Source organism: Bombina bombina, chromosome 5 (genome assembly GCF_027579735.1).
Source record: "Bombina bombina isolate aBomBom1 chromosome 5, aBomBom1.pri, whole genome shotgun sequence".
Classification (NCBI taxonomy): domain Eukaryota; kingdom Metazoa; phylum Chordata; class Amphibia; order Anura; family Bombinatoridae; genus Bombina; species Bombina bombina.
The window spans coordinates 1,051,243,442-1,051,269,829 of record NC_069503.1 but is presented as its reverse complement, the minus strand read 5'-3'; the positions used below and the strand labels follow the sequence as shown (position 1 = coordinate 1,051,269,829).

The window sequence follows — 26,388 nt, the reverse complement described above, 5'->3', positions numbered from 1 at the left end:
CCTTAAACCGCCAAACCCCCACATTGCAATAACCCTAATTAACCTATTAACCCCTAGATTCCCTACCCCCACATCGCAATAACCCTAATTAATATATTAACCCCTATATCGCCAACCCCCCCCACAATGCAAATTTAATTACTAAGCCCCCTAACCTAACCCCAATTGCTACTAAATTACAATAAAAATAAAAAAAAAGTCTAACATTACAGAAAAAAATAAGCAAAAATAAAAAAAATTATACCTAATCCCTATGAAAATAAAAAGCCCCCCAAAATAAACACCCCCTAATCTAAACTACCAACAGCCCTTAAAAGGGCCTTTTGTAGGGTGTTGTCCTAAGTTAAACAGCTCTTTTACTTCTAAAAAATACTAAGTCCTCCCTAACAGTAAAAAAACCCCACCCACCTAAGCCACAAAAACTCTAATCTTAAAAAACAAACAAAAATGTAAATAATAAAGCCTAAACCTAAGCCTCAAATAGGTACTCACTGTTCCTGAAGTCCGGTGGAGAATGTCTTCTTCCAGACGGATCCATCATCTTCTATCTTCATCCGTAGTTAAGGTGTGGAGCTGTGTTTCTGATGCCTGGATCCTATGCAGCGGTCCTCTGTGGTGTGGTGACTCCTCTTCATGCGATCGTCCGTCGCACACTGAAGATTGATTGCAAGGTACTCCAAATTTATTGGGGTACCTTGAATTCCTATTGGCTGAAATTTTGAAATTGGCCAATAGGATGAGAGCTACTGAAATCTTATTGGCTGATTTGAACAGCCAATAGGATTTCAGTAGCTCTAATCCTATTGGCTGATTTCATAATTTCAGCCAATAGGAATGCAAGGTACCCCAAATTGATTGCAGTACCTTGCATTCAATCTTTAGTGTATGACGGACATCGGATGAAGAGGATTCTCCATGCCGCTGAGGAATGCTGCAGCCGAGGACCGCCATTGAGGATCCACGCATCGGGGTAGATGGCTCTGCACCACGCCACCTTCATTCCGGATGAAGATAGAAGATGATGGAGCCGCCTGAAAGAAGACCTTCTCTGTCGGACTTCAGGAACGGCGAGTACCTATTTGGGGCTTAGTCTTAGGCTTTTTATTTTAATTTTTTGGGGTGGCTTTTTTTTTTTTTTTTTAGATTAGGGTTTTTTGGTCTGGAAAAGAACTGATTGCCTTTTTAAGGGCAGTTAAAGAGCTGAATGCCCATGCCCATACAAATGCCATTTAGGGGCAATGGGTAGTTTAGTTTTTTGTTTTTTTTGAAGGGTTTGGTGGGTGGGGTTTTTTACTGTTAGTGGGTAATTATTAATTTTTGTAAGTAAAAGAGCTGTTTAACTTAAGGCAATGCCCTTCAAAATGCCCTTTTTAAGGGCTATTGGTAGTTTAGTATTAGATTAGGGGGTGTTTTTTATTAGGGTATTAGTTTAGGTTTACTTTTTTATTTTTTGTAACTTTTAGCTTAGGGGTTTATATTTTTTAAATATAGACTGCCCCCTGAGCAGGCTTATTGCCTGGTATATTTTATATTGCATTTACAATGTTCCTTTTTAATATTCTTCTCTTAGTTTTGTTCGTCCTCCTCTGATTATCTTCTCTGTTGATGGTTTTCGTGCTTCATACATGAAGAAAGGAAATAAAGTTTTACCAAACATTGATAAACTTCGTAAGTGTGCAAATCCTATTGGTGAAATGTTATGGGAAATAGGGAACTTCTCCAAGTATATACAATATTAGAATAAATGATATAGCAAATAGGTGTCCTGAGTTAAGTGAGTATTTTTTAGGTTTGTTGGGGTCATTGACTTGTGCTTGTATGGAGTTTAAACATCTATAAAGGTTTGTAATGCTTTTGGGCTGAAAAACATAGATAAAAAAAAAAATAATGAATTATACCATGGCAATTATTTACTAGAGCAAAGCACACTTCATAAAAGTTGACCCCAACTGTTCAGCAGTGCTCTCTGTTAAAAAACAGGAAAATCCTCCAAAAAACTTGTAATACACCAGTAGATCACCAAATTTTGGGCACATACTGTATGTAGTAAACACATAGAAAAATATGAATAATGAATTAAAATATAATAATTGATTTGTTTCCCCTCATCTCATTCTTCTTTTATTAGGATCATGTGGAACACACGCACCTTATATGAGACCTGTTTATCCAACTAAAACGTTCCCAAATTTGTACACTTTGGCAACAGTAAGTTGTTTATTCTCATTATAAATATTATTATTAATCATCAATAAGAATAATTTATGCCATTTATCTCTCTGTTATTTTATTTTATTGTTTTATGATGTTCAAATGCAATTTTCATCACAGCATATGTTATAGACATTAATGAACTTTCTTTATCTAAAATTGTGGTAGTGACAACCTTTTAGATGCATTTGTTCTATAGCAGCGTTCTTCAAACTTTTTTTCCCAAGACCCAGTGCAATGATACTATGTACCTTCGCGACCGTATTTGTATCCTTGGGGGATGATATTATAACTGTCGGACGGACATTATCCGATGTAGCAATCGTGTCCGCCTGACATTGTTGAATGCTGATAGCATATGCTGTCGGCATTTAAAGGGACGTAGAACCCAATTTTTTTTTCTTTCACGATTTAGATAGAACATAAAATTCTAAACAACTTTCTAATTTACTTCTATTATCATATTTTCTTGTTATCCTTATTTGAAAAACAGAAATGTAAGCTCAAGAGTGTGCACGTGTCTGCAGCAGTTTTGCAATAATGTTATACATTAGCAGTAGCACTAAATGGCAGCACTATTTCCTGTCCTGTAGTGCTTCAGGCATGTGCACGCTACCTACCTAGGTATCTCTTTAACAAAGAATAACATGAAAATGAAACACTTTTGGGTTTAATGTCCCTTTAACATTGCACAAGAAGTTCTGGTGAACTGCTTGTGCAATGCCGCCCCCTGCAGATTCGCTAGCAGGGCGTGTCAATCAACCCGATCGTATGAGATCAGGCGGATTGATGTCTGCAGCCTCAGAGTCAGTGGACGAGTTAAGACCACTGTTTCTTAACTCCCTGCTTCCGGCGAGCCTGAAGGCTCTCGCAGAAACAGGGGTATACGGCCCCATTCAGGCTGTGATAAATCGGCCCCTTAGTCTGAAAATTTCTAAAGTATTATGTAACAAGATAGCTGCAATTTTTGGCAAAGTGACTACAATGTGTGTGTGTACAATATTCCTCATTGTAGTCAAACTTGAAAGTGTTGTAAAAGGTAATAGAACACACATTACACACTCTCATACAACACACATACATCACACACTCTTATATAACCCACACACCACGCACACTAATACAATACACGCACACCACACACACTCATACAATAAACACACCACACGCACTCATGCAATAAACACTACACAACACGCAAACTCATACAATAAAAACACCACGCACACTCATACAATAAACACACCACGCACACTCATACAATAAACACACCACGCACACTCATACAATAAACACACCACGCACACTCATACAATAAACACACCACGCACACTCATACAATAAACACACCACACGCACTCATGCAATAAACACTACACAACACGCAAACTCATACAATAAACACACCACGCACACTCATACAATAAACACACCACGCACACTCATACAATACACACATAACACACACACTCATGCAATAAACACACCACACACACTCATGCAATAAACACACCACACGCACTCATACAATAAACACACCACGCACACTCATACAATAAACACACCACACACACTCATGCAATAAACACACCACACGCACTCATACAATAAACACACCACACGCACTCATACAATAAACACACCACACGCACTCATACAATAAACACACCACGCACACTCATACAATAAACACACCACGCACACTCATACAATAAACACACCGCACACACTCATACAATAAACACACCACGCACACACTCATACAATAAACACACCACGCACACACTCATACAATAAACACACCACACGCACTCATACAATAAACACACCACACGCACTCATACAATAAACACACCACGCGCACTCATACAATAAACACACCACGCACACTCATACAATAAACACACCACGCACACTCATATACAATAAACACACCACGCACACACTCATACAATAAACACACCACGCACACACTCATACAATAAACACACCACGCACACACTCATACAATAAACACACCACGCACACACTCATACAATAAACACACCACGCACACACTCATACAATAAACACACCACACACTCTCATGCAACACACACACTTGACAAACTCTCATGCAACACACACACAACACACCACACACACTCTCCTACAACACACACACAGGTCGCGACCCAGTAAACATGTTGTTGTGACCCACCAATGGGTCCCGACCCCTGGTTCTATAGCAATGTTCATTTTTCAATATCTATCAAGTATTACATTTTAATGTTGCAAGAGATCTACGCTAGGACATTAAAGGGACATAAAACTCAATATTTTCCTTTAAAAATGTAGATAGTGTATACAATTTTAAAATAGTTTTGAAATTTTCGATCAATTATTGCATTAAAAAGCAGGTAGGCAGGCCTTACATGTGTGTGTGTGTGTGTGTATATATATATATATATATATATATATATATATATGATCAGCACTCTAACAAGAGATGCTAGAGCCTAGGTCAAATATTAGTGATATATCTGTATATGACTCAACTTGTTTAAATACATTTATTATATCCAATGTTTTGGCCCTTACATGGGCCTTTGTCAAGGTTACATATTTGTGTGTGTATATGTATGAGTCCTATCTATCTATCTAGCTATCTATCTAACTATCTCTCAATATATATATATATATATATATATATATATATATATATATATATATATATATATATATATATATATTATGGACATATTACTAAACTGTTTAAATGTTGTGTTGTAAGCTATAAATTGAGATAGCTGTGTACTTATTTTAACTTGTTTTCTTTTGCATGAAGGGTCTTTATCCAGAATCCCATGGAATTGTAGGGAATTCAATGTACGACCCTGTCTTTGATGCCAATTTCCTTTTAAGGGGGCGAGAGAAATTTAATCACAGATGGTGGGGAGGACAGCCAGTAAGTAGCAACTGTAATCACACAATTTGAGTTCCAATTCCACACATTATACCCTGATACATATATTTTCTTTATTTTATCTCTGTGTTGATAGCAGCATGTTGCTAGATTTATTATGAAACTGGTAGATGAGTTGTTTGTATTAAACTGATCCTTTAAATCGGATAATTAAATTGAATTCAGACATTTATAGTTATAAACACATTGCATGTTGATATTGCAGTTTTTATATTTCATTCTTTAATGTATAGCACTAGTTTCCATCAAGTTGGTAAAGCTTGGAAACTGGTGGTAAGTTAAAAATGGTTTATAGAGTTTAATGTAGATAAATGTTTTTTTGTTTTTTTTTTAGTTTTGAAAAAGCTTTATTGAAAATTAACAAAATACAATTCACAAATGGGAGTGGCAACATGTTACAGTATTCAGTATCACATTATGGAAATTACAAATAGATAAATGTTTTTTATCACCAGTTTCCACAATTTACCACCCCAATGGAAATGAGCCCTCATTATTTTGACTACAAGTTGCTTTCAGAGCAGTCACACAACTTTTTAAATTTTAAAGGGACCCAATTTTTTTCTTACATGATTCAGATAGAACTTGCAATTTTAAACACTTTCTAATTTACTTAAGAGCACTAGATGGCAGCACTATTTCCTGCTAGGTAGTGCTGCAGACACCGACATAGGTATCTCTTCAACAAAGACTGCCAGTAGAACAAAGGATTTTTTTTTTATTGAAGTAAATTGGAAACATTTTTATTTTTTTAATTGTATGCTCTGCCTGAATCACAAATACATTTTTTGAGTTTTATATCCCTTTTAAATGTAACGGGTGTTATTGAAAGGCTCTGTTGTTATTCATATACTAGCCAGAACCATGGAAGAGTTATGATCATTAAGAATTTGTGTTGTGATAAATTATACATAAAGTATTCCCCTTTAAAGGGACAGTCTACAATAAAAATTGTATTGTTTTAAAAGATAGATAATCCCTTTATTACCCAGTCCCCAGTTTTGCATAACCAACACAGTTATATTAATATACTTTTTACCTCTGTGATTACCTTGTACCTAAGCCTCTGCAGAGAACACCCTGATCACATGAGTTTTTATTTATTATCTATTGACTTGCATTTAGTATTGTGTTGTGATAACTCTTAAATAACTCCTCAGGCGGTAACACAATGTTATGTACATGGCCCACATGAACTAGCAGTCTCCTGTTGTGAACAGCAAATAAAAAAGCATGTGATTAAGAGGCTGTCTATAGTGGTTTAGAAACGGGCAGAAATTTAGAGGTTTAAATGTAATAAAATGTATTAATATAACAATGTTGGTTGTACAAAGCTAGGGAATGGGTAATAAAGTTAAGTAAAGGTTATCTATCTTTTTAAACAATAATAATTTTGTGTAGACTGTCCCTTTAAGTACTGTTATACAGATTTATAGCACTGTAGGCCAATCTCTTGTATACTGGGAACTTAGGGAGCCGATATGAACTAACTAACTTCTTTGAGTTGTACAATGTGTGAGCTTTGCCAGTTCACTGATAGAAGTAGCGTTATTTACATTGTAATCACAGGATGCACACATTATACATACAGCTAACAGTAACTGAGACTGAGAAACAACAGATAAAAATGACATATGTTGTACAGATTGTTTGTTTATTACATTCAACTTTTTTCTTTTTTTTAAAACTCAGATTTGGATCACAGCCCCTAAACAGGGAGTGAAGACGGCAACATTTTTCTGGCCAATGTAAGTTATAATAATTTAACCATTACTATTCCATATGGGCATTGAATGATTTGTTGACATATTAACTGTAGGTAATTAAATAGTAAAAATGAAATATATTCTTCAATGAAACTTTTTTAAACACTAAATAAATTTCACGCACCTCCCTTTAGTTATGGGTGCTGCCATATTGGAACCTAGGTTTCACTGCATGTATCTAGACAAGTTGCTGCAAAAGTGCACACACACATTGGTACTGGAATGCAGTGAAACCTAGATTTCAACATGGCAGCCATGACAAAAAGGAAGTGGAGGATAACCTCAATACTATGCGTTTACAATGTTTTTAGTGTTTAATGTCCCTTTAAAGGCAAACGAAACCCAAATTTATTTTTCATGGTTCAGATAGAGAATTCAATTATTTAAAAAAGTTTCCAATTTACTTCTATTATCAAATTTGCTTTGTTGTCTTGTTATTCTTTGTTGAAGAGATATCTAGATAGGTAGCATGCACATGCCTGGGGTACTACATGACATGATAGTGCTCTTGTTAATGTGTAACATTGTTGCAAAACTGCTGCCATATAGTGCTGCAGACTCGTGCACACTCCTGAACTTACCTTCCTGCTTTTTAACAAAGGATAACAAGAAAACAAAGAAAATTTGATAATAGCAGTACATTGGAAAGTTGTTTAAAACTGTATGTTCTATCTGATTGTTATTGCAAAATTGTCCAATTGAAAGCTACCATTCTTTTCTTCTTATTAAAAAAACAAGTATTGGTAAAAGTGCTTTTATATTAACTTGTGAAAAGAGAAACCAATGAAGTATTTATGGATATCGGTACAACCTGATTTATGTCTATAACCGCAAATTAATTTTACAAATTATATGCTATTAAAAGAATTTCACTTAAAGGGACACTGAACCCAAAATTTTTCTTTCGTGATTCAGATAGAGCATGCAATTTTAAACAAATTTTTAATTTACTTCTATTATATTTTTCTTCGTTCTCTTGCTTTCTTTATTTGAAAAAGAAGGCATCTAAGCTATTTTTTTGTTTCAGAACCATGGAAAGCACTTGTTTATTGGTAGATGAATTTACCCACCAATCAGCAAGAACAACACCGTGTGTTCACCAAAAATGGGCCGGCATCTAAACTTACATTCTTGCATTTCAAATAAAGATACCAAGAGAATGAAAAGAATTTGTTAATAGGAGTAAATTAGAAAGTTGCTTAAAATTGCATGCTCTATCTGAATGACGATAGAAAAAAAATTGGGTTCAGTGTCCCTTTAACTTCGCTCCCCCCTGCTGCGTCTACTTTATTTAAGTCAATAATAGTAGTTTTGCACATTGTAAAATGTAAGAAGTTAGCTCATATTTAATTAAGATTTTCTGTTTATTTTTAGTGCTATTAACCAGGAGCGTAGAATTCTGACAATTTTACAGTGGCTAAACTTACCAGACAATGAAAGGTATGTGACTTTTGATCAAGTTTGAACAGCAATAGTTTTGATAAATAACTTGCATATAGTAATAACTCTACCTTCAATAGAAGCCATCAGAGAATAGTTTTATATTTTTAACCATTTTTAAATCTTTTTAGACATTTTCCTTTTATTCTAGTGTCTTGTTTTTGTATTTTTGTTTCAGTGAAACATACTTTTTAGACAAAATAACTAATATTGGTGATATTTGTGATTTTGAAATGATTTTTTAAAAAAATATTTTATATTTTGCAGACCTTATGTTTATGCTTTTTACTCTGAGCAACCAGACATAGCTGGACATAAATTTGGACCTTTTGGCACCGAGGTTTGTAATTTCTATGCTGTACCATTTTTTTGTTTAACATACTGTATATGCTTGTGAAATTAATACATATCATGAATGAAATATGTTATTGTAAAAATTCTTAATACAAATTACTAACCACATATTAATATCTGTCTTTAATGCACTTCCTTTTTTTGAGATGGAAATATGTCCTGCTTGTATATTGAAAAAACTACTATAAATGTTACCGCAATTAACTATAAAGTTAAAATTACTAAAACATAATATTAGTGATGGTAAATCCAAGCGTATAACAAACACTAAAAATAAACATTGGTTTCTCTCATCGTTGCTAAGCTCACCCTATCTGTAATGAAAGCATATCGCTAACACAGCGCCTCTTGCCACCCACGGCACAGCGCTTTCTTCAATGAGGTGATGTTTCCACCTCTAGACCAATAGCCGTGCGTGTCGACTGACATCCTAGCACAGCTAGAGGTGGAAGCATCACCTCATTGGAGAAAGTGCTTTGTTGGTGGCGGCCGGAGGCGCTGTGTTAGGGATATACTTTCTTTACAGATATGGTGAGTTTTGCATCATTTTCTACAAAAAGGGACATTAAACCCAAAATCTTTCTATCATGATTCAGATAGAGAAAACTATTTTAAACAACATTCCAGTTGTACTTCTATAGTCTAATTTGCTTAATTCTTTAGCTATCCTTTGTTGAAGAAATAGCAATGCACATGAGTGAGCCAATCACATGAGGCAGGCCCGGACTGGCCATAGGGCATACAGGGCAAATGCCTGGTGGGCCAGGGTCTTATATGGGCCTTGCTGCTATATAGAGGCCCCACCCTCTCTTAATATGGGTAACAGTGAAATCTGTTACAATCTGCCGATTTTGTAAAGCAGAAAGTACATTTTCTGTCTAGCTTTTAAGCAGAGGTGCCACAGAATGAGAGTTCTGGTCTATTATGGCTACCTAGCTGACACAAGTCTAACTGATTTGGGCTGCTCTGCCTTTAAATGCCGGGCCTATTTTTGTTCCCAATCCGGTCCTGACATGAGGCATCTATGTGCAGCCACCAATCAGTAGCTACTGGATCTATCTAGATATGCTTTTCTGCAAAGGAAATAAAAAATGAAGCAAAATAGATAATTAGAAGTAAAGGAGAAAGTTGTTATAAATCACGAAAGAAGAAAAATTGGATTTATGTCCCTTTAAGACACATGCACACTCCTTAGCCTTCCTCAGGATTAGGGTTATTCATTTATTTATTTTATTTTAAAATGTTATAATTTGGTTCAACAAAAGTCTTCATACAAAATCATATTTGTTCACACAGCCTAACTTAAAGGGCCATAATACCCAAATGTTTAAACACTTGAAAGTGATGCAGTATAGCTGTAAAAAGCTGACTAGAAAATATCACCTGAACATCTCTATGTAAAAAAGAAAGATATTTTACCTCAAAAGTTTCTCAGTAGCCACATCCCATTGTAAACGATTTCTAAGCAGCATATTATGTCTGTCCTGGGACAGCTTAGGGGTTGAGCCTCGTGCACTCTCATGTTATTTCCCTATTCAGTTTAAAGGAAGTTTACAATGAAATCTCATGAGATCACAGTAAAAGAGTTCATGACCTCAGCACTGCTGATGCTGATTGGCTGTTGTTCATTTCTTCATTTTTTATTTTTTTTACCTGCAGCTCGGCAACAGCTGAGTATAACTTTTTACACAGAACTTACTCTGCTGAGCTGAGGAAATTGTGAGGTAAAATATCTTCCTTTTTTACATAGAGATGCTCAGGTGATATTTTCCTGTCAGCTTTTTACAGTTATACTGCATCAGTTTGAAGTGATTTAGCATATGAGTATTATGTCCCTTTAATACATTCAACAACTTTCCGCAAATCCTTAAATTCTATTTCTCATTTAAAGGGACACTCAGGTCAAAATTAAACTTTCAAAAACTTTGCAGTGTTAGGAGATTTTCCACTTTACTTCCATTATGAACAGTATTTTTATATGCACACTTTCCGAGACACCAACTCCTACTGAGCATGAGATCACAGTGTATACATACAAGTCTGTAATTGGCTGATGGCTGTCACATGATACAGAGTGGCGGCAAATTGAAGAACATTTTGAAATTTCTCAGAAAAAAAATCTACTATTCAATTTTATAATTCAGAATAAGTGCTATTGTGTTTTTATTATCAATGGCTGATTGTGCTTCATTTCAAACCTTTAATATTAAATAATCATGAAATACAGTAGAATTGCATAAAGTTCTAAGAGCAGATAAATAAGGGATTCTGGGAGACTAAAAAAACCTAGGGCAAATAAGATAGGGTTGGCAAACTTAGTAAGTATACGCTCATTCAACAAAGAGTACCAGGGGAAAGAGGTATATTTGATAACAAGAATATATTGGATTTTTTTTTAAATTATTTATTGCATGCTTAAAATGAAAGTCAATACTAGCGTTGTACAAACGCTAGGATTGACTATTGAAACAAATAAAGGAGACTTTCATTCATGAAGTATGAGATACTTAATGAAGAAAGCTCCTTTATTTGTTTCAATCGATCGCCGTTTTTACCTGGTACAGCACCCCACGCCCATGGGCGCCAAGCCGGATTTACTGCACGGCTATTGGCTAAGAGGTGAAAACTTCCTCTTAGCAAAAATATTTTTTAGCCGTGGGCTGCTGTAGCAGCTAAAAATGGCGATCGATTGAATCAAATAAAGGAGCTTTGTACATAAAGTATCTTATACTTCATGAATGGAAGTCCCCTTTAATTGTTTCAATAGTCAATGCTAGCGTTTGTACAACGCTAGGATTGACTTTCACTTTAATCATAATTTTGTAACTTTAATTTTGACTTCCATGTCCCTTTTTAAAGTATAAAGTGATTCTTGCACCAATCCTTTCCTGAGGGTTCTCTGATTATTTATTTATTTATTTATTTATTTATTTATTTATTTATTTATTTATTTATTTATTCATTCATTTTATTTATTAATTCATTCATTTATTTATTTATTTATTCATTCATTCATTTTATTTATTCATTTATTTATTCATTCATTTATTTATTTAGTTATTCATTCATTCATTCATTCATTCATTTATTTATTTATTCATTCATTTGATTTATTTATTTATTCATTCATTTATTTATTTATTTAAATGCAAACCACAAGTAGATTAATATCTTTTCTAATTATTTAGTATAATGTAATCACATTTTTCCACTGGATTTTTTTTTTTTAACATTTCCTTTTTTCTTGTGCTAATATGTGAGTATATATTGAATGTTTCCCTTTTTAATTGCAGATGACAACGCCTCTAAAGGATATAGACAAAATAGTAGGTCAGCTAATGGATGGCTTGAAACAGTTGAAGCTACACAGATGTGTAAACGTTATCTTTGTTGGAGACCATGGTAACTTCAGATTATTATTATTATTATTATTATTATTATTATGTATAATGAGTAGTTTATAAGCTCTTAAACTGCTACATTTTCTAATGTAATAAAAAAAAATGAATATCTAAATTTAAAGGGATATAAAACTCACATTTTTTTTTCTTTCATGATTTAGTTAGAACATACAATTCTAAACAACTTTCCAGTTTATGTCTATTATCAAATTTGATTCATTCACTTGGTATGCTTTGTTGAAGGAGCAGCAATGTACTACTGGTTTCTAACAGAACACATGGGTGAGCCAATGACAATTGGTGTGTGTGTGTATGTGTGTATATATATATATATATTATGTATGTGTAAATATATATATATATATATATATATATATATATATATATATATATTATGTATGTGTAAATATATAAATATAATAAATAAGACATGTTAGTAGATTATAGCCAGCACAGAGCTATTTCAAGCTAGTAGCTCCAAATACTGTGTGGCAAATGAACAAGACATACCCAGAGTTGCAGTCAAGAAATTGGTGTACTTTATAATTCACTAAAGCAACACATTTGACAATTTGTGTTAATAAACAATAAAGAGCATGTACTAAGTGCAAAGTGGGGTACCCCAATGCTAAAGATATATCAAATCTTTGCATGGAATAATTTCACCACATATACAAAATAAAATGCAAGAATATAGCATTTACAGGGTTAAACAACAACCAATTGCTAATTCACATACGGACTGTAAAGGCATCAAGGTAAATGTTCAAGAATAATTTTTTGGTATATAACATAATGCGCAGTCCTGATATATAGTAACAATTCAGCCATCCAGCCGTTAAAGATATCCACTTTCCAAAAAGGAGCTGCAGGTCAGAGAGTCACAATTAATTCCAATTAGCTCACCGGATCACTTTGCCAATCCTCCCAGAGCAGTCTCCTACAGGTTTTCACCAAGACCTGATTTGTTGATGATTTAGCGTATCTCTCCACAGATCCTTACATCGCAGTCGGCTGTCCGTGCCGTCAACCTGCTTAGTTTGGGTAGTGCTGGCGGATCTTTCTTCCATAATGTATTTCAAGGAGGAATTCCTTAACAATTGTTGCTTTCCATATTCCTTGCAACAGTGTATCGATGCTCCAGCATTAGTTTGCTACTACCCACATCAAGCTTCTAGTCGGTGTGGCCATTACGTTACGCTACGTACGTTTCACCTGTCGTTACTCTTAGGCTTTCTCAAGCCAGCAGTACCCAACTAACCAGGTTGACGGCACGGACAGCCGACTGCAATGTAAGGATCCGTTGAGAGATACGCTAAATCATCGACAAATCAGGTCTTGGTGAAACATTGTAGGAGAGTGCTCTGGGAGGATTGGCAAAGTGATCCGATGAGATCATTTGAATTAATTGTGACTCTCTGACCTGCAGCTCCTTTTTGGAAAGTGGATATCTTCAACGGCTAATTTACGGTAACTTTTATACAACTGCATTCACAATTTGGATGGCTGAATTGTTACTATATATCAGGACTGCGCATTATATTATATACCAAATAATTATACTTGGACATTTACCTTGACACCTTTACAGTCCGTATATGAATTAGCAATTGGTTGTTGTTTAACCCTGTAAATGCTATATTCTTGCATTTTATTTTGTATATGTGGTGAAATTATTCCATGCAATGATTTGATATATCTTTAGCATTGGGGTACCCCACTTTGCACTTAGTACATGCTCTTTATTGTTTATTAACACAAATTGTCAAATGTGTTGCTTTAGTGAATTATAAAGTACACCAATTTCTTGACTGCAACTCTGGGTATGTCTTGTTCATTTGTGAAACAGTATTTGGAGCTACTAGCTTGAAATAGGTCTGTGCTGGCTATAATCTACTAACATGTCTTATTTATTGGATATACTAATACATTAGATTACCGGGCACTAATTGGATCACCACTTCATTTTTAATGGGATCCAATTATTACTTATTAGCTAGATTATAACCTTTAGCTGGTATTTAATTAATTAATGAATTAATTTTATTTATATATATATATATATATATATATATATATATGTATGTATGTATGTATGTGTATATATATATATATATATATATATATATATATATATATATATATATATATATATATATATATATATATATTGTATGTGTGTGTGTGCATATAGAGCTAGAACCTAGGTTATTTGCTGCTTCTGAGCTTACCTAGATAAACCTTTCAGCAATGGATAATAAGAGAAGCAAGCAAATGAAAAAATAGTAAATTGGGAAGTTGTTTAAAATTGTATGCTAATTATGACTTTATTGTCCCTTTTAATAAGTTATGTTAAGTTATGTTGCATTTCCTTGGAAAATTCCCTGTAGAGAGGCTGGAGTGGCTCATTCATACTTAATTATTGTGTAATGTATCTAGACCTGCAATACTGATTGGCTAGCGCAGAGAACAGCTCAATAACATCTGTCCTTAATTAGTCACATGAATTGCATAGATTAAGAACATGGATTCTACCAAGGATTTCAAGGGGTGTAACCCCTAACTATTCTTAATTTGCAAATTGTGCTGGCAAAGTGGCAGTGTTTAAAGGGATACTTAGCCCAAATATTTTATTTCATGATTCAGATAGAGCATGTCATTTTAAGCAACTTTCTAATTTACTCCTATTATCAATTTTTATTTGTTCTCTTGGTATCTTTATTTGAAAAAGCAGGAATGTAAGCTTACGAGCCGGCCCATTTTTGGTTCAGCACCCTGGATAGCGCTTGCTGATTGGTGGCTGCATTTAGCTGACAACCAGCAATTGCTACCCAGGTGCTGAACCAAAGATGGGCCGGCTCGTAAGCTTACATTCCTGCTTATTAAAATAAAGATACTAAGAGAATGAAGAAAAATTGATAATAGGAGTAAATTAGAAAGTTACTTAAAATTGTATGCTCTATCTGAATCATGAAAGAAAAAATGTTTGTTCATTATCCCTTTAACTGTTTTTAAAACCTTTATTTTACTATGAGTTTAATGTCCTTTTCTGTTTGTATTATGACCTTTTTTTATAAACTTTAACCTTGTATTTCTAGTCTAATTTTGAGGCAAGAATATTCTGCCATAGATCTGAAAGAACAATAGTTAAACATTCTGAACAGATTCTGGCAGGCAACAAGATTAATGAAAAGCTTTTTTAGACTGGAACAAATAAACTAACATGGAAGAAAGCCACAGCTGTATGAATTGGCAGAGACCATCTCTCGGCAAGTCCCACATTTAAAGTAAACAAGCACTTCCAAGACTGAATAAAAGTGCTTACTCTTCATATCATTGACCTAAAAATACTATACAGAAAACAGTGGGGGTTTTTTTCTGTTGAACCTCAATGGTACAGTTCGTTCTTCAGACCTGCTTACAAATATAAAATATAAAAGTGCAAAAAGAAAATGCTCCAATTATTATTGCACTATTGCTTGGATATAACTGTGTTTAACCCCTGCAATGTTAAAGTTCGCTATAGGGCAGCAATGCACTACTGAGAGCTAGCTGAGCACATCTGGTGAGTCAATGACAAGAGACAAATGTGTGTAACTACCATTCACTAGATAGCTCGCAATAGTATTTTGCTGCTGCTGTTGATACTCACATTATCTTCAGCAAACGATACAAAGGGAATAAAGTACATTTTAATTAATTTAAACATTTTAATATTACTTGCTTTATCTGAATCATCCCTTTAAATAACGTTTTAATGTTTATTTAAAGGGACAGTCTAGTCAAAATCAATCAGATATGGCATGCAATTTTAAACAACTTTACAATTTTACTTTTATCAAATTTGATTTGTTCTCTTGGTATTCATTTTTGAAAGCTAAACCTCGGTAGACTCAAACTGATTTAGAAACCGTTGAAAACTGCCTCTTATCTCAGTGCATTTTAACAGTTTTTCACAGTTAGAAAGTGCTAGTCCACTTGTGTCATATAGATAACCCTGTGCTCACTCCTGTGGAGTTATTTATGAGTCGGCACTGATTGGCTAAATGCAAGTCTTCCATAAGCACTGAGATAAGGGGTCTGCAGAGGCTTAGATACAAGGTAATCACAGAGGTAGTATTAATATCACAGTGTTAGTTATGCAAAACTAATAATAAATATAAATAAATAAATATATATATATATATATATATATATATATATATATATATATATATATATATATATATATAATATATTTATTATATTTGGACTTTTATCAATACTTTCAAAGTTCCAGCAGGGATAAAAATATTTATATACTTTCAAAGCTTTATATTACAATATGGCATTTTTTATTAAACAACTTGACATTGCACAGTATTGCAATCTCCTCTATTTCATTACGTAATTCACTTAGGAAGCTTTGTTATCGCTACCCTCGGGTTATTTATTTATTAGTTCATTCTTTTGGAAGCTACCATAGGTGTTTAGTAGAACAAGCTGTTTACCAATCACAACCTGTATTGTGCCAAACATTAAAATATATTGGTTATTTCATCATAGGGAGCTGAGGATAGACATACAGTTTGTCAATTTTGTATTCAATTGATTTTAAAGTGACAGCATCTTGAGATTTTTTATTTTTGTTTCATTTTAATAAGCTTTATTGTGAATATAACAGGCTTTATAAATATACATTAAATGAATCTAGGGACAGTCAACACCTAACTTATTGTTCAAAAAGACAGATAACACTTTTACTACCCATTCCCCAGCTTTGCACAACCAACATTGTTATTTTAATATACTTTAAAACATTTAAATGCCTACATTTCTGCCTGTTTCTAAGCCACTACAGACAGCCTCTTATCACATGCTTTTTTATTTGCTTTTCACAACAGGAGACTGCTAGTTCATGTGGGCCATATAGATAACATTGTGCTCACGCTCGTAAAGTTGTGCACAACACTAATTGGCTAAAATTCAAGTCAATAGATAATAAATAAATAAATAGCCATATGATCAGGGGGATGTCAAAATATGCTTAGATACAAGGTAATCACAGAGGTTAAAAATATATTTATAAAACCATGTTGGCTGTGCAAAATTTGGAAATGGGTAATAAAGGGATTATCTATCCCTTTTTAAACAATAACAATTTTGGAGCAGACTGTCCCTTTAATATTACAATCAAAACAAATACAAACTATATTGTCACATCAATAAATCAGATAATCATAGACGAGAAAAAGCACTTTGAGATTTTAATATATCATTTTTAGTTATGTGCAATGAAACAACTTTGCAATATATTTTCATAATTTATTTTGTCCCCTTTTCGTGTTTAGTGTGTGAAATGCATACTGCTGACTTCTCAAGGCTAACTCTGCTACATATTTTCCCATAATTGCCTTTATCAGATAACAAATGCAAAATAGTGTGCTTTATATCTAACATTATGACAGTGGCTAGCCTGGTAGTCTGTGGACTAAAGCCCAGATTGGCTCCTCCAAATAAGGGAAATGGAAGTTTGACTTTTAAAAACTAAATTTAAAAAAGCAAATTGAGGATGTGCTGTCGGGTCATTCGGCAGCTAACGAATGGGGAAGATGGCGTCTGCCAGCGGCATTCAGCTCTTAACTACATGTTGCCACCAATCAGCAAGCTCTACCCAGGTTCTGAACCAAAAATGGGCCGGCTCCTATGCTTACATTCCTGCTTTTTCAAACAAAGATAGCAAGAGAACGAATAAAAAATTATAATAGGAGTAAATTAGAAAGTTGTTTAAAATTGCATGCTCTATCTGATTCATGAAAGAAAAAAAATTGGGTTTTGTATCTCTTTAAGACTGGGCTGATATGTTTTTCTATAGCAACACAACTGAAATGATTGTATTTACAAGGTGTTTACTGTCCCTTTTAAACCCCCCACCCACCCAACAATTGCATGCGATACAATGGCGCTAGAATTTGTATATGTCCAAATATGTTGTGAATATTCTCTGCATATATTCTCTGCAGGCATGGAAGACTCAACATGTGAGAGGACAGAGTTTCTTAGCTCTTACCTTAGCAATGTAGATGATTTCATCTTACTTCCTGGTTCTTTAGGACGAATGAGGCCTAAAAACAATGCAAATAAATGTAAGTACATTTTCATAAAATCTTGCCTTTTATTTACAGATTTCATTATAGTGTGAACTGGAACATGAAATCGCCCCATAAAGGCTTTTTACAAATATAGCCACAAAAAAAGTATGACCCCCCCCCTCCAATCTGTTGCCCTAGGCTAGTGCCTTGTTTGCCTAGGCCAAAATACGCCCCTGCTATGTTTTGTGAATAAATGTTTCAAATTGCATAATTATTGTTTTTTTCATAGTATGCAGTGAATTGTTATTTATTATTAAAACACCAGCAATTTCTTTAGCACTGAGTACATAAGTAGGGGGCTAACCTAAAGACACTGCCTTATAGAAAAAAGAAATACAGATAAATATACAGAACAAACACACACGTGTGCCATAAATGGTCCTAAATCCGAATATTACCACATCCTTGTCTGCACTATGGCAAAAGACTCTTAAATGGCCACTAAAAATAGTAGAATTGTAAAATCAACAAATGTATATTAAAAATACAATGCAAAAGCGCTTGGTCTGAATTTCAAATGTCAGTTTTTTTGGGACAAATGTCAAAGTTAGTTGCATTCCCCCCCCCACCCCCTCATGTGACAGCCATCAGCCAATCACAAAAATGCATATACATATATACTGTGAATTCTTGCACATGCTCAGTAAGACCTATAGCCTCAGAAAGTGTGCATATAAAAAGATTGTGAATATTTTTATAACTGAAGTAAATTGGAAAGTTGTTTAAAATTGCATGCTGTATCTGAATCATGAATATTTAATTTTGACTTTAGTGTTTCTTTAAGTAAATGATATCTAATACCTTACATAGATAGTATATTTAAATGTTGAAACATAAAAAACAACAACTTACAGTATGATAAGCTTTTGATGACCAGGATTTTATCAGTTTACAGAAGAAGAGCCAATGTGGTTAAATGCGTATTGGACATGATTCAATAAAAATGCAGATACTGTTATACAGTATGTAAATATATTGTTCTCTGCTTGTAACACACAAGAGAATGTCAAACTAATGTTTCTCAGCTACACTCCTCAAGTTCATCTAAAAGGCCAGTTGAATTCCTATCTGAGCTTTCACAGGGGCTACTGACAGTCCAAGGGACTCTAAAGTCACAATTAAATGTTCATTATTCAGATAAAACATGGAATTTAAAAAGCTTTCCACTATACTCCCATGATCAAATGGTGCATATTTATATATGCACACTTTCCGAGGCTCCAGGTCCCACTGAGCATGTGAAAAAGTTCACAGTATATACGTATATGCATTTTGTGATTGGCTGATGACTGTCATGTGATACTGGGGTTGAAAAAATTAGATTAACTTTGAAATTGGCAACAAATATTCTACTGCTACTGCATTGTCTTTTTATTGTGTATTTGTCAATTATTAAATTAGACTATATTTAGTGCTACTTTTAAATTCATGGATGATTGGGAGTCCCAAAGGAACATCATATTGTCTTCTTTTTCATGTGGTTGGTCTATCAATGTATCAAATAATTGTACTACTTAATTAGTTCCATAATATTAACTGTTCTAATAATCTTACAATGTTCTATTCATATTGATTTATAGTGTCCTTTAAGGAAATATCTTCCATCACTTTTGTCTATTGTTTTGGGAAACCCCTTCCAGGAACCTTGTTAAATCATATACCCTATTCTCAGTTATGCTTTTTCCAAACTATTAAGGATGTTATTCACCTCTGCTCGAAGTTCAGCCTATGCTTCTCAACATATTCTTAAACTGATATGATAGTAATTTTCAATTATATCAAGTGGCTTAGTAAAGCTAAGCCTGTGAGTATTTTTCATAAAGAGGGTCATGATCTTAAGCTGAAGGGTATTAGATTCACAAGTAATTTGGGGAAGCACTTATTTACAGAAAGGGTAATTTGATGGAATAAACTTCCACAAAAGGTGGAATAACAAACACTGGGGAGAACTTCAAAAATGCCTGGGATAAGCATAAGGCTATTCTACGATCTAGATAGGTTTATACTTTTAGGAAATATTGGGCAGACTTGTTGGCCATGTTTCTATGTCCTCACTTTAGTACCATGTCCAGTTCACTCATCTTTTTTGTGTTTACACACAGGAAAGCTTTCCTGACCCCATAACAGCACCACCAAACAGATAAAATTACAATGAGTTGAACTATTTACTCTCTTATTTTATTTTTATCAGTTAGTAAATTGTGTAAATGCTTTTTTTTATAGCTGTTATATCTTAGGTAAATGTTTAGTATATACTTAAATTATTAAATAACAAAACTTTTCATTCAAGAAAGGAATTCTATAGGCATAAATAAATATGGGTCTTGGGTGTATGTTGAATATAAACCTACAGTTAGTATGCCTATGCTTTAAATACGGATAAATTATAAATACTGAGAATAATGGATTTTGCTCGTAGCAGATTCAGGAATAATTTGCTGAAGCACTTCTCAACATATATGGTGGTTGATTAATGGAGTGCACCTACAGTAGAATTGGGAAGGACAAAATAGTGTGAGATCACTCAAAAGTTCTTGTGCTTAAGATGAAAATGTTGGTAGGCTTGATGAAGGTTTTGGTTCTGCTATAAAAATCTTTTTCTAATCTGTGAAGACTGAGAATGTGGAAGCTAAGCTACTGCAATAATATAATAATTTGTACATTTACTTCTTATAATTAAAAATATAAAATTAAAACAATGAGGTTATAAAAACTTAATTTTTTTTTACTATGACTGTAAAGCGTTGACTAACCATGCTAAATATTTTAAACCCAACTTTTTCATCCAAAGGCAGGGGGGCCAGTGTGACCCTCTAATACATTTCTAAATGACCCACCATTTTTTATGCATCAAATGTGTACTGGTAGAAATATAGGAGAATATCGAAGGAGATCTTATACGTGTGTGTCTAGGTTTGTCATTTCATCACATAAAAATGAAGATTTTAGTATTGCTTGTATGGAGCTTGTTTTTGTTTAAAAAACGCTTTTATATATTTTGATTAATAGTATTTCTGATATTTTTCTCAGCAATACTCAATAAAAAATAAATAAAATTCAATGTGGCCCCTGGTGAAAATTTAGATTATTTCTTTAAAACTCTTTAATAAATCAGATTGCTGTTTCTTGTGCTTCTTATGTGTGTTGTGTTGTAGAGATTTGTACATAATACCACATCGTTTAGCCGACTAATAACCATAAAATAAAATTCCTTCTAAGTCTCATGGCAGTACACACTTTCTGTAGGTAGGATAGGCCATGAACCTGGAGAGGCACACATATAAGAAGGCACTTCCTCTTCCAGGTCAGTGTTGTTCTAAAGCGGTAGAAAACAAAGCGAAGAGAAAATTATCAGGCAGTCACAGCAAACATGCTCATGCTTATGGGAATAAACGTTCCATGATTTGGAGAGGAAAACGTGTGTACTGTCATGTCTGGACTAGAAGACATGAGAATAGTGGTAAGTAAAGTTTCCATTTTCAATGCATCACCGACAGGTCATTAAATGAAGATGCGTGTATGCATTGAAAATAGAATGCTGCTTAAAAAAAAATTAAATTTTCAATATAACCCATGGATATTTCCATGACAAAGCTGTTTCATGCATTGAAAATTTACATTTTAGTATCTCATATTATGCTTGGCAGGAGGAACGATGACTTTCTCGCTTCTAATCCTGCAAACTATTGCATCCTACTTTTTTTTTTTAATATGGCTACCTTCGTGTGTTTTGAGTGTGTATATGTGGGAAGGGCTATTTTTTTGTCTTTTCTTTTCAAGATGCTTCTATTTACATAGAATATTCACCAAATGGCATATACTTGTTGAGTTTGAATTCCAGTATTGCTTGTTGCACAGTTTTACTTAGGTTGATCAGATTGTCTAATTTTTATTCTTGAGGCTGGGCTGGAAACCAAATAGTTGTTTTTAGCCTTACTGTGTCATTTCTAGATTACGTTTTATGTACTAGGTTGAACAACATTTTATCTTAGTAAAACAAAATCTAGAGATTGTGGACACTTTTATATTGTGAGTGAAGTACAAATGATATCTTTACTCTTTCTGTCTTTTCATGACGAGTTTACTTATCTTGCCCACTGTAGAGGCATATTTAAATGGCATGTTAACTTAATATCCTCCATTAGCAAGTTAAGGAAATCCTAAGAGATCATTGTCACTTTGATTTTCTCATACATCGGTATCCCAAAAATCGGATCCATTTCCAGCCCTTGAACATGAACTTTGGACAACCCTAGAAGATATGCAAAGTTCCTCATTAAGGGAATATTAATTTTAAGTGATTGTCTTTAACCTCCTTAACGGTAGCTTACAACACAGTGGTCATCATCCATACAATGTTTTAAGTGTGGATGCCAACCACATGTCGTCATCCTGGGGAAGGGGAGATTTTGAAGCTAACAGCACTCTCTTGCACTTACTGGGGCATATGAGGTAGAGCTTGGTTCACCAGGGTAATCCAAGCTCCAGAGACCTGTACAAGCTGAGCCTGGAGCTTATGGGAGCAGAATAGGTTATAAATATTCAAAAATCTTGATTTCACCTCCCTTAAACCCTAGAAACTCTGATAGCCCATTGTTTGAAAGGCAGTTGCCTTTTTTTTCAAATAGTGTGTGTTGTAAAAAAAATACCCTTTTTTTTTATAATTGGGCCTCGTTTTAAAGCCCAGAAGCTGCTCTTTAAGATACAGCCTCTAACATTTAGTAGCCAGGCGATTACTGTGGGAATAGTGATCACCTGGTTTGAATAATTGTGTTTTTATTTGAGTAGAGGCTCATGGGAACACCTATGTGCAGATCAAAGTTATATAAATATATCCAAAGGCCCTTATGTTTATGCGGATAACCTCTTTGCCTTTTTGATTATAGTATTTTTTTAAGTAACCCCCCCATACACAATCGTTTACAACCTTGTTTATTAAGATGTTACTAAAATTCTAATTTTTTTATATATATTTTGTTGTAGAGTTCTCAAATGCTGTGGTATATACATAAAACAAGGGTAGAGTTTGAATATGCTGGGTCTGCTAAAAAAGCAAAACAATATATAATTGTGGGTTTTGTACTGAAAAATTACCTAGATTATGGTTTAAAAGTGTGCAGCATCTAAAAACTCCAAAAACTGCTCAGTACAGGTGTGGAAATGGTTCAGCAGTTAAGGTTAAACAAATAGTTCAATATTTTGTTAAGCTAGAAGAAAATAATTTGCAATCTTGCTTTTTAGCCAACCAGTTAATATTGTTGGATATGGGCATTAGTCATATGTTTATGTGTGTGTTTCCAGTTTTTCATTATATTCTTAAAAGGACATTAAACACTTTGAGATGGTGATATAAAATGATAAAAATCGTATTTATAAGAAAAACTCTGCAATATACTTTCATTATTTATTTTGTTCCCTTTTCCTGTAACTCCATTCTGAAATTGTAAACTTTTAATTTCCTGTTAGAAATGGAAGTGCAGAACTCTGTTATATTCCACACAGCTATTGGCTGCACACTCTAGTGACCTATTTATAACTGTCCCTAATTGGCCACACCAGAGAAGGTAACCTAAGTTACAACATGGCAACTCCCATTGTTTTATAGAAACTAAAACTTTACACTTATTTTGTCACTATTTAAGCAGCTAATTACATTTTAAAAAATACATCTACATGTTATTCTCAGACTAATCTTTTCTTTGACTGCATCAGTCTATCTAGCATTTATTTAGTGTTTAATGTCCCTTTTAAATGTTTGCAGTGCACATATTTATTTTTCATCTTTGTGAATGTGATTTTGTTTTTTAAAATACGTATTAACAAATTTGTCTTACACCTTTTTTGTTTTCAGATGATCCTAAAGCAATTGTTGCAAATCTGACGGTAAGTGTTCACGTTTATTCAATGTACATTTTATTTTTTTGTTGTTTGTGTGTGTGTGCATTTTAATCTTAACGCTTTCTCGGATACTTTTTGAAATGGTATTTTCCATAAATTATATTCTGTTTAATTTTGAAATAAGCATTTGGTAATTCTATATTGTGAATCATTATGGCACTAGAAGTTATTTCTAGTGTGTTTAAGAGAAGGTTGTTGAAGCTATTACCTATGATACTTTACAGGTACTTAATAGTCTACAAATGACATTATCTAATTTGTTAGACCATGTAATTTTAAGACTGTTCACAGTTTAATGCTATGTGTTTAACACGCTGCTAGTCCTGAGAGGAAACTGCTGCTAATCCAATCAGCATTGCTGGTCACATGACACAGCTATGTGACTAGCAACACAAAGCATTAAAGGGTAATTAGTCTTAAAATCTCATGGCCTAATAAATAAAATAACATGCTCTAATTTGCGCTTAGAGTGGTCAAATAACAATATTTTGTCTTCCAGTGCAAGAAACAAGACCAACACTTCAAGCCTTACCTGAAACAGCACCTTCCTAAGCGACTGCACTATGCTAATAACAGAAGAATTGAGGACATTCATCTAATGGTTTATAGACCGAAAGTGGCACATTGCAAAGTAGGTTTATGTGTCTTTGCAAAATAAAAAAGGCAATGTGATAACACTTACTCTGAATTTCAAATAAGCAGTAGCTTTTTTTTTTCTGATCAATGTATTTTTTCCCCCATTTGCCGGCCCCCTGTATCATGTGACAGCCAACATCCACTCACAGGCTAGTATAGTATACACTGTGAACTCTTGCACATGCTCAGTAGGAGTCTGGCTGCCTGAGAAAGTCGTGTAATATAAAAAGACTGTGCAAAATTTGATAATAGAAGCAAATGGAAAAGTCTCTTAAAAATGCATACACCTTCAAAACACAAAGTTTAACTTGACTTTAGTGTCCCTTTAAAGATATAATGGACCAATATTTGCTTCTTTTTAGTTTTTTTTTTTCACAGTGGAATGCAGGTTGGGCAATAATTTCCTCTTATTACAAAATAGTTATAAAACTTAGTTAAATTAAAAAAAAATTGTTCGTTTATAGAAATACTTGTTTTGAAAAGCTTGTTTTTTTTTCTAAAATGATGTTTGTTGTATAATGAAAAAGGAGTAAGCTTGTGGTTTGTTTTTTGACTAATGCCTGCAAAAGGCGATGAGGGCATATCTAAATGTGAGTAACAATATTGGACAAAACATGCTGTCTATGTAACATCCAGGACTCACAGTGGGGAAGTACATGCAGATCTGGAATATGTGGGTTGAAGATCCAGGATCCAAAGATTATCTTAAGCAGCTCTAGAGCATGATATTTCAACTCTTCAACGTTTTTTTTTTAATATAATATATTATTTATTTATCTAATTTGCATACTGAGGGCTCACTTACTATTTGCTTATGTTTCCAATCAGGAAACCAGTAGACGTATATAAGAAGCAGCCTTGGAAGATGTTTTTTTCCATGGTGATCATGGATATGACAACAAAATAAACAGTATGCAGCGTACTGCATTGAAATAATATAAAGATTGAATTAATACATGCTGCTTAAACACTTCACACCAACTTTTTCTTTTTTTTTTTTTAATAGACTGTCTTTGTGGGATATGGTCCTACCTTTCTCAAATATACAGACTAAAGTGCCCTCCCTTTGAAATATTGAACTATATAATCATATCGTGTAGGTAAGTCATTGTATTTTTTCATGGATATATCATAGTTAAATACACACTTAATAAAGCGAATAGATGTCTTGCTTTGTTTTAAATCAAGTTCTTAATAGACAACTTATCTCTAATGAATATATTAAATGTTTTGAGTCTGTGGTTACCCTTCAGCGAGTTCTGTCATGATAGTCATAAATATCAGAAATTGGGATTAGTAATACTCTCTACAAGCCATGTCAATATCTGAAAAATGGTAAAAATGCATTTAAAGAGGTTTCCTTTTGAAATGAATATTGCAGGACAGCTTAAGAGGTGGGTTAGATGTAAACTATCCTTCTCTTTTAGACGATTTAATAGTAATTGTAATAAACCTTACTTGAATAGGTACAGCCAAATTTGAACTTTGTTTTTGGCACTGTTCATTATGGCTATACTTCACTTGAATGTGTGCTATGGAAATCGGCTTGCCGGTAGTTACACCTAAATTGCATTTGTTAAAATCCC

At 33.8% G+C, this 26,388-nt stretch overlaps 1 protein-coding gene across 1 annotated transcript in view; it reads left to right on the top strand.

Moving 5' to 3' along the window:
- The window catches only part of ENPP2 (ectonucleotide pyrophosphatase/phosphodiesterase 2), a 136,005-nt gene that overhangs the window by 55,375 nt on the left and 54,242 nt on the right, over window positions 1–26,388 (top strand). Inside the window, 16 exon segments of the mRNA XM_053715316.1 lie at window positions 1,571–1,668; window positions 2,129–2,208; window positions 5,039–5,158; window positions 6,869–6,924; window positions 8,317–8,382; window positions 8,650–8,722; window positions 12,030–12,138; window positions 18,140–18,262; window positions 24,120–24,151; window positions 24,666–24,773; window positions 24,775–24,797; window positions 25,631–25,661; window positions 25,664–25,726; window positions 25,809–25,847; window positions 25,849–25,906; window positions 26,038–26,043. Of these exon segments, the coding sequence (XP_053571291.1) occupies window positions 1,571–1,668; window positions 2,129–2,208; window positions 5,039–5,158; window positions 6,869–6,924; window positions 8,317–8,382; window positions 8,650–8,722; window positions 12,030–12,138; window positions 18,140–18,262; window positions 24,120–24,151; window positions 24,666–24,773; window positions 24,775–24,797; window positions 25,631–25,661; window positions 25,664–25,726; window positions 25,809–25,847; window positions 25,849–25,906; window positions 26,038–26,043 (1,085 nt within the window).